We start from the raw sequence: 9,798 nt of genomic DNA, 5'->3' as shown, positions 1-9,798 counted from the left end.
CCCTCCCTCCGCTGACATGAAATACAGCGCTGGACGACGTGAGCGTCAGATGTGAAGCGGTCTGAGAAGGTCACAGACCAGAGGAGCGTCGGCCCGTTCCTCCCTCAGCTGCTCCCACGTCACTCGGTCCGGTCGTGACCTCGTCCACACAAACACTCACATCACTCACTGGAGGAAGAGGAACAGCAGCAGCAGGACAGAGAAGAGAACTGCTGCTCACACACGTTCAACCAGCTAAACACCGCACGGTTTAAAAAGGAAACCACTTCTTCTACGCAGCCTGACATGTTACATTATATTAACACCAAAGTATGAGATGTAACTTTAAAGCTCCAGATGCTTTTATTTTGAAAGAAGGAAAGCTCTGAGTCTCTCTTCTGATTGATCCAATAAAAACAGAGCAGATTTCAGAATAAAACACTCAGAGAAACTAAAAATCCTGTAAAGTTGTTGTTGGATGGATGGTGGGTCCAGGTGGTGGTGAGGGGGCGGGGCTTAGTTGTGACATCACAAAGTGACAGGAAGTCCTGACGGCTGGTTTTAAGGCTCAGTTTCTGAATCCAGGCTGTGTGCATTTCTCTGTGGACTGAGGCTTTGATACTTTCACAGTATTAATATAGAACCTAGAGCTGCTTTATAATCACACTACACATGGACATCTACCTTTATACTGTATGGAGCTTTAATACAAACATCTACCTTTATACTGTATGGAGCTTTAACACAAACATCTACCTTTATACTGTATGGAGCTTTAATACAAACATCTATTTAGAGGTTCATGTGATCAGTGGATAAACCTACGCAGGTGAACAGAGACAAACAGTCTCAGTCAGTAACTCCTGACCTTCTGCTGAGAGGTCACATCATGAACCACTGCTCCGCTGCGCCTCATCTGTCACTCACTTCAGTCATTTTTCAATCTGCTGCAGCTTCATGGTGATAAATCAACCACCAAACCATTAAAGGACGTCTCCTCCAGCTTTGAAACAATCAAACAGGTGTTTTTGACTGATACTAGCTATATTAAGTTCAGTTCAGTTCAGTTCAGTTCAGTTCAGTTTTATTCATATATCGAGGGAAATTGGATTTGCAGCAAGCATTACAGACACAAGACAAAAAAGACAGCATCCAAGACATCAACATGTCACCAGGCACACCATAGTGCAGTAATACATTAAAAACAGTACGAGTAATAGAAACATACTACTAATAAATTACTGTTGATAATAATAATAATAATAATAGCATACATAATACATAATGCTCTGCGCAAGTAAGAATGCGGTAATGAGGTGGTTCCCAAAACGAAGAAACAAAACAAAGTTCAGACCCAGATATCTCATTAAACTTTCCTCCCATTTTTGATGTTTTGAGTTGGTTTGATCCTGCAGCTTCAAACCTGTTGTCATGTTGTTACAGACACACACAATTTCTGGTTCTTGAGGCACAACGGCCTCAACATCTAACTCACGCACCGACCCCCTGAACCAAGTCTGCTAAACTACACAAGCACAATTCATCCTAGTGTTTTACACTGAGCACATCAGTGTTCAACTGGTCCTTATAAATGTCTCGTCATATGATGGTTTGTGTGTCATTTGAGACTAAAACAGCATTTTGAGAATAAAAAACATTGTTTTGAATGTAAAATTTCATTTAGCAGGTGAAGTGAGGGGTTTTGCCCGTTGTGTTGTGTGTGTTTTTGGATTTGTGTGTACAGTTCTGAGAGTATGAGGCATGCTTTCAGAAAATAGGATAGGATGGATAGGTTTTATTTGTCATTCTTATGCGTCACATAAAAACGAAATTATGTTTCACACATCCACCGTTCGAGATCAAGATCAGTGCATTCATTTCAACAATAAATACTGTAAGTAAAACATGTAGGCTATAATTAAAAAACCACATATAAAATGAATGATCATAAATAAAAGAGAATAAAAATGATCATTAGATAAACACTCTAAAAAAAATCAGTTTATGCAATTCACATTCTTTTGTTAAGGAGTGTGATCACTGTGGGGAAGAAGCTGTTCACATGTGTGTAAATCAGGGGTTCTCCACTAGTCTCACTCTGGGCTCCACATCTTCCCATGGTCAATAAGTCGCGACCCACTTTTAGCCTTTAAAAAGTCATTTAGCTCTTTATTGAGCAAAGTGCATTTCAGAGCACATAAATGAAACTGAGGAGTTACCATGACAACTGCATGTACGGAAGTGAATAAAAAAATATCAAACTGCACAAAATGGAGACCAACAAAACGATATATTTGACTTCTAATGCATCTCTGCATTCAGAGCATGTTCACAAAAGTGAATAAATATCAAATTGCACAAAATAAAGACCCACAAAACAAAACAAGATTCACTGCATCAGGCCACATTAATCAGAAAGTGAGGAGGAGCATTACAACTGTATGTGTTCACGTTCAATATAAGTTATTTTTCAAAATAAAAGACATGTCCAACATCAGATGTGCATTAAATATTATTTACTTTTTTGACCAGCTGTCCGCGACCCATCCAGAACGGGTCCACGACCCACTTTTGGGTCCCGACCCACCAGTTGAGAACCACTGGTGTAGACAATCGAGGAAAACTGTAATGTAAAGAGCCGAGCTGAGCGGAGCGAGGAGCAGCTAAACCTTTATCAGAGCGCAGGAATGAAAACAGAGCGGTGATGAACCTGCAGCTGAGTCAATAACACTACACTCCACCACATTCCTGCTCCTCCTGCTGCTGCTGCTGCTCCTCACCTGGGGAGGAGGAGGAGGAGGAGGAGGAGGAGGAGGAGGCCATGACACCTAAGACAGGTGAGCTAATGATGCTAACACATGATCCTCCTCCAGTGACCTGCAACCTGAGCACGGCCAGGTGAAGTCACCGTGATGTCAGATGTGCTCGGGGGCTCGGGGGCTCGGTCAGGTCCGTCTGTGGGTCAGTAGGTGAGGGCTCTGCTGCCTGTCATATGTCGTTGTCATGGTGATTAAACCTGTCAAACTGACCCTTAAGATGCTTTAACAGTGACTCCCCCCCACCACACACACAACACACTGCTGCTGGTGCGTTCACTGTCACCCACAGGAGTCAGAGGTCTGAGAATGTGGCGTGTCCGCTCCACTTCACACGCTGCAAAAACTCTAAATATTTCCAAGAATATTTGTCTTATTTCTTGTCAAAATGTCTCATTTCTAGTCAAAACTAATCTCTTTCCACTTAAAATAAGACTCATCACCTAAAAATGAACTTGTTTTTAGATCAGTTTCACGTGTTTCAAATTAGTTTTCACTTGAAATAAGTAGAAAAATCTGCCAGTGAAAGCAAGTTTTTTGTGCTTGTAATAAGAAAGAAAAACTTGCTCCACTGTCAGATTTTTCTACTTATTTCAAGTGAAAATCAGCTTGAAAGAAGTAAAAAGTGTCTAAAAACAAGCTGCTTTTTAATGTGATGAGTCTTATTTTAAGTAGAATGAGATTTATTTTGACCAGAAATGCCATTTTGACTAGAAATAAGACAAATATTCTTGGTAAGATGTTGAGTTTTTGCAGTGCAGCTGGATGATTGACAGGTGGAGGCGAGAAGACAACCACACCGGAAATGAGCCTTTATGAGAAAGAATAAGAAGAGAAAACAAAAGTGGCACAAGATGCAAACATGAGCAGCTCCAGAACCAGGACCAGAACCAGGACCAGGACCAGGACTCAGCGGACCTGACCTGAGACACTTGTTGCATCATCATCATCATTTCAACCATCAACAACTCTCTTTTAAAAAGCCAAACCGAAGCAGAACCGAGCCATGCACAATGCACACACACAGGCTACACGCAGACTGACCCACCTTGATGATGCTGCTCCTCCGCGGCGCCGCCCGCACCGACTCCAGCAGGATGGTGTCCTGGTCCTGACCCCCTCCACCTCCACCTCCTCCACCGGGGAGAACCACGCCGCTGCGCCGGCCGCGGGGCACCCTGGGCGGGATAGGACAGTCCGCCGCTCCGTCGCCGTCTGCAAACCCATCCCGCTCCGACGACATGGTGGTGATGAGTGAGTGAGTGAGGAACAAAAAGGCGGTGTAGGGTTGTTAAAAAATAATTAAATAAATAAATAAAAATAAAAAAAGAAATTCAAAAAAAAGAAAAAGAAAAGAAAAATGTGGGATGAAGCAGTGAGGTTCACGGATCAGAGCCGAAGAGGAAAGTTTGCGGCTCCTTCGCTGCAAGAAACTCAACTCCTCCTCAGCCCGGTTCGGTTCATGACGACCGGTCCTGGTCCTGGTTCTGGTCCTGGTTCTGGTCCTGGTCCTCGGTCTCAAATCAAATCAAATCAAATCAGATCAGATCAGATCAGATCAGAGCATCGCAGGTTGTTCCGCGTCGAGTCGACAACACCAGAGACGCGCAACAAGTCCTCACTCCCTGTTCCTGCTCCCCGGGTGCTGCTGCTCTCCGACGCCGCCTGACGGAGCCTCCTGCCCGGGTAAAGGAAGCAGCTCGGACCGGCGGAGCTCCGGAGCTCAGCCAGCAGCAGCAGCGGTGTTCACAGCGGAGTGTGGCCGGGTTTCAGCTGCCTCTGCTCGGCTGCTGCTCCGCTGCTGCTCCGCTCCTCTGGAGGAACAACACCGCGATGTCAAAGTGCACAAGGAGGAGGAGAAATAAAATGAAATAAAACAAAACAACAAGAAGAAGGAGTGAAGTTCCGCCGCGGCTCGCTCGCGCCAGCAGCCAGGTGAGTGTCCTCCTGTCCTGTCCTCGCGCAGCGCCGGACCACACCACGCGCACGCACTCCTCGGAGCAACAACAGCCGAGTTTGGACGCGGAGGACTGGGACACAATTGACAGTCGTTCCGCCCCCCACCTTCATCATCCTCCTCCTCCTCCTCCTCTCCCTCCTCCTCCTCCTCCCTCCGCGTGGCTCCGCCCACACGCCGCTCGTGGGAGCAGCCGCGGCCTGTGATTGGAGGAGAGCCGGGTCCCAGGTACCGACAGAGGAGCTGAGACTTTTATTATGATCCTTCAATGTGTACTACTTCCATGACCCCTGGACAACATTTAGACATCAGTTACTCCCAAAATATTTGTGATACATATAGAGCTCTGGGGGAAAAAATGAAGAGACCACTCCCAAAATGATCAGTTTCTCTGGTTTTACTATTTATAGGTGTGTGTTTGTGTAAAATTTTGTATTCTATCAACCTCTGACAACATTTCTCCCAAAATTGAAATAAAAATATTGTCATTTAGAGCTTTTATTGGCTGAAAATGACTAAACTAGTCTAAATAACAAAAAATATCAAGTCTTTTCCAACCTTGAATAATAATAATAATGCAAAGAAAACATGTTCATATTTATTCCTAAACAACACAGCAAGAATATTTTAACTCAGGAAGAGTTTATAAACCATTTTTTTTTGTGGGATAATGTCGATGTTTAATCCCAGCAGTGGTTTTTATTTATAATCTTCCTATAAAACCAGATGTGGTTCAGGACCAGGTGACGACCTCACCAGATTTCAGTTCTGGAAATTAGCGCATATTTCATTAGATATTGCCTCATTTACATATTTAAACATAACATTTGACAAAACTTGTAATACAAAAAAATATTTGTCTTAATGTGAGTAATAAACTTGGGAAGTTTCATGGTGATAGCTGTTAGTTAAAGTTTTTTACCTTAAAAAAGTGGGATGGAAATAGTTGGACAGTTGTCTCTATGTGTGCTTGTGTTTGAATGTGTGATGAGAATAAGAGAGAGTATGTACTGTTCATTTCATTTCATGATTTGGCGCTCTTGTTCCCTGCTTTTGCTACTTTACTCTGTCTATTTTAAAAAATATTATTAGGCTATATCAGATCATATCACTTTTATTCAACGATCTTAATATTGTATTTGTCTGTCTGTCTCTTACCTATGTTGCTACAACCTGGCTCACAGCGTCTTCTCTTGTCTCACAGGATTAATGTTTTTGTGCATTGTCCCTGTTTTAAATAAATAAATTCCTAAAATTCCTAAATTCCTAAGTGATTGGTTAACTCAGGGATCAATGATGTGATGAACAGGAAGTTGATTAACACTGATCAGGTGACCGTGTCTGACCTCTGACCCCCAACCAGCTGTGATCATAACTCTGATGTATTCTTCATCAGCGTGGACAGAACGCAGGTCACGGTCACGGGAGACAGTCGGCGGCGATTTAGTGTCTCGCTCAAGGACACATCTGCACACACACACACACTCCCACACACACACACACTCCCATACACACATAATTTCAACTGTGGGATGAGATCACTGCTTTTTCTTTTTTCCTTTTTAATCCAAATCATATTTTTCTTTTCTTTTCTTTTTATTGATTCACTCATTGATGAATTTTCAAAATAAAACTTCCTGTTACAGTTTAATTTTTCCAAAACACAACCATGTTCTTATGAGGAGAACTGAGACCTCAGCTGGTCGACGTGTTTTCATGGTCAGCCTTTGTTTTTGTATGTATTTTGAGAAAAGCCTTGATTTACCCAGAATCCTTTGCACCACAGCCCCAGTTTTGAGACGTTAAAGGAGAATTCCGGTAATTTTCTAAGTAACGCTCTACAGCTCCAGGTCTCTGAGTGCGACCATAGGAAAGAATCAGAGAAAAATGTGTGCAGACCGGACTTAGCTCTCCTCCTGCTAGCTGCTAGCTCTCCTCCTGCTAGCTGCTAGCTCTCCTCCTGCTAGCTGCTAGCTGCGCTACATTGCAGTTAAACAGCAAAGTAATGGGGGCAGAACTTCTAACCACGACTTTGGCCTCTATATAATGCTTAAAATATCACTACACTTGCTTTGCAACATCCACCAGTTCCTTATCACACAACACTGACTGTGCATGACTGCGTTGATATGAGAGAGCAGTGTTAACGTGTGTTTTTATCTATCACCTAGGCTACCTCTGTTTACTCTTGCTTCCTGGGTAGACCTTACTAGAGCTCGGGACTGTTTCCATAGCTTACTAGAGCTCGGGACTGTTTCCATATCAACAAAGACAAAAACGTGAGGAAAACATGGATTTAGGAGGAAAAAGATATTTTGGATGGAAAACACTGATAGAAACAACATCAACATGTTGCAATGCGATATTTTGAGCATTATATAGAGGCCAAAGTCACGGTTAGAAGTTCTGCCCCCATTACTTTGCTGTTTAACTGCAGTGTAGCGCAGCTAGCAGGAGGAGAGCTAGCGGCTAGCGGGAGGAGAGCTAGCAGCTAGCAGCTAGCAGGAGGAGAGCTAGCAGCTAGCGGGAGGAGAGCTAGCAGCTAGCAGGAGGAGAGCTAGGTCCGGGCTGCACAGATTTTTCTCAGATTTTTTCCTATGGTCGCACTTGGAGACCTAGAGCTGTAGAGCGTTACTTAGAAAATGACCGGAATTCTCCTTTAAAGTGTTTGATGCAACAGTTGAATTCAGACTCAGACGTGATGTGATCCAGACAAACACACTCTTTGTCTGTGTGTTGGAGCTGTTGGCTTCTTTATAGGCTATTGTCAAGTTAGTTTGATTAACTGATATTTTGTTTATTTTTAGGTCTTAGGTTTAAAATTTTTAGGTTTATGCAGGTGGATGGGTTTGGGACCAGCATGCACCTGGGCAGTGACGTACACACTTCCCTCGTGGCCCAATTGTTGAAAAACGTGTGCTAAAGTGCCCTCATGGGGGCCAAAATGTGCGTTAAAGTGCCCTTTTGGAAGCCAAAACGTGTGCTAAAGTGCACTCATGGGGGCCAAAACGTGTGCTGAAGTGCCATCTTGGAAGCCAAAATGCGTCTGAAAGTGACCTCTAGGAGCCAAAACGTGTGCTAAAGTGCCCTCTAGAAGCCAAAATGTGTGCTGAAGTGCCATCTTGGAGCCAAAACGTGTGCCAAAGTGCCCTCTTGGAAGCCAAAATGCGTCTGAAAGTGCCCTCTAGGAGCCAAAACGTGTGCTAAAGTGCCCTCTTGGAAGCCAAAATGCGTCTGAAAGTGACCTCTAGGAGCCAAAACGTGTGCTAAAGTGCCCTCTAGGAGCCAAAACGTGTGCTAAAGTGCCCTCTAGAAGCCAAAAGGCGTGCGTTAAAGTGCCCTCTAGGAGCCAAAACACGTGCTAAAGTGCCGTCTAGGAGCCAAAACGTGTGCTAAAGTGCCCTCTTGGAAGCCAAAATGCGTCTGAAAGTGACCTCTAGGAGCCAAAACGTGTGCTAAAGTGCCCTCTAGGAGCCAAAACGTGTGCTAAAGTGCCCTCTAGGAGCCAAAACGTGTGCTAAAGTGCCCTCTAGGAGCCAAAATGTGTGCTAAAGTGCCCTCTAGGAGCCAAAACGCGTGCTAAAGTGCCCTCTTGGAAGCCAAAACGCGTGCTAAAGTGCCCTCTAGGAGCCAAAATGCGTGCTAAAGTGCACTCTTAAGTGGCGAGGACGCGCTATATGTGCCCTTTTCTTTCCTTTTTGCCCCTGCCCTTCAAAAAGTCTGTGCACGCCACTGCACCTGGGCCGGCCTCTTCTTTTTCTTTTTCTTTTTTTTTACCACAGGAAACTTTATTTCTTTGTTCCATTTGTCTTCTGCTGGTCGTATGAACACATCATGAATAAAACGTGTTGTTGTTTGGACACTGTGTAACTCACACAGATTTACCCATGATGCATCTGTTATCCACTAAAGGAGACACGACTCTCTTCTCTGGTTTGAATCGTTTCATTTAGTTCAGTGCACAGATTCCTCCTCAACTATAACAGGTGACAGCTAAAGGTCAGTGAACGCACCGTCACCACCGATGTGTTCACTGACAGTCAGGAAACTACAGAGCCTGAACCACCTGCTGCAGGTCAGAGGTCAAGAGGTCAAAAGAAGAGTTGCACTGACACAGTTCATCCTAAAGAAGACGTGTAGGCCTAAATAACAGTGACCGATAAGCTGCAACACATTGTCATGGTTACACTGTGCCTTCCAATCCCATCATTCCCTCTGTTTTTTGTTTTTTATTTCCCTCTCTTCCTGATTGGCTCTTTGCTCCTGGTCTGGTTTCCCTGCAGCTGCGTCCTCCGCTCTGACTTCACCTTTTCAAGTTTACTATGAATCTCGATTTGACCCTTTGACCTCTCGTCTCTGAGTTCTGCTGTTTCAGTCTGAGCTGCTCTTAAAGGGATAGTTCACCCAAAATTGAAATTTCACTCATTATCTACTACTCCCCCTCATGTGGACTAAGGGCTGGGAGAAGTTTCAGAGTCCTCCGTGGCTTCTCTGAGTTACAGGGGGTCTCGGCGTAGCAGTGCATGTCCATATGACGGTTGCAAATGGATACCAACTGTCTTCGTAACAAAAAGACACACCAAAAAACATCCAAATACCTCCATGCAAATTTGGACGAACCGGGAACAGGAGCTTCCGCTACAAAACAAGCTTGAAATATAGACTTATTTAATTTTTTTCGGGACAATTTCGCATTTCGGGCCTTCAATACAAGACGGACATTACATACGCATACAGCATGGAGGTATTTGGATGTTTTTTGCTGTTCAATTTTGGGTGAGCTATCCCTTTAACGCCACAAATTGTTCAGTATATAGGCTATAGGTTTGTTTGAGCTGCCAGTGAAGTAACTGTAACTTATATTTCATTTAAATCCCCAACCCCACGCTCATGTTTTATTGTTTTATTGATCAGTCTGATCAGTGTTATTGATCATTTAACAAACATCTCTCAACACCTGCTCGTTTTATTTTATTTTATTTTTTCCACGCTGGAAAATAATCAGAGCAATAAGGTGACACATTTTCCATCTGCTCCTCCGTCACC

At 43.8% G+C, this 9,798-nt stretch overlaps 2 protein-coding genes across 2 annotated transcripts in view; both read right to left on the bottom strand.

Annotated features, from left to right (window-relative positions):
• plcl1 (phospholipase C like 1) overlaps positions 1–4,038 on the bottom strand; it is a 163,058-nt gene extending 159,020 nt beyond the window's left edge. Inside the window, exon 1 of the mRNA XM_085765054.1 lies at positions 3,844–4,038. Coding sequence (XP_085621180.1) covers positions 3,844–4,038 — 195 coding nt within the window. The remainder of the gene's footprint in view (positions 1–3,843) is intronic.
• A 503-nt stretch (positions 4,039–4,541) lies between these two features.
• The window catches only part of dnajc10 (DnaJ (Hsp40) homolog, subfamily C, member 10), a 48,342-nt gene continuing 43,085 nt past the window's right edge, over positions 4,542–9,798 (bottom strand). The window contains exon 25 of the mRNA XM_085765053.1: positions 4,542–4,607. Within this exon, the coding sequence (XP_085621179.1) occupies positions 4,542–4,607 (66 nt within the window). The remainder of the gene's footprint in view (positions 4,608–9,798) is intronic.

The sequence above is a fragment of the Trachurus japonicus genome, chromosome 21, assembly GCF_045865225.1.
Source record: "Trachurus japonicus isolate A0001 chromosome 21, Traja_1.0".
NCBI classification, from domain to species: domain Eukaryota; kingdom Metazoa; phylum Chordata; class Actinopteri; order Carangiformes; family Carangidae; genus Trachurus; species Trachurus japonicus.
The sequence above is the reverse complement of the archived record's forward strand: the minus strand, read 5'-3'. Positions and strand labels throughout refer to the sequence as shown.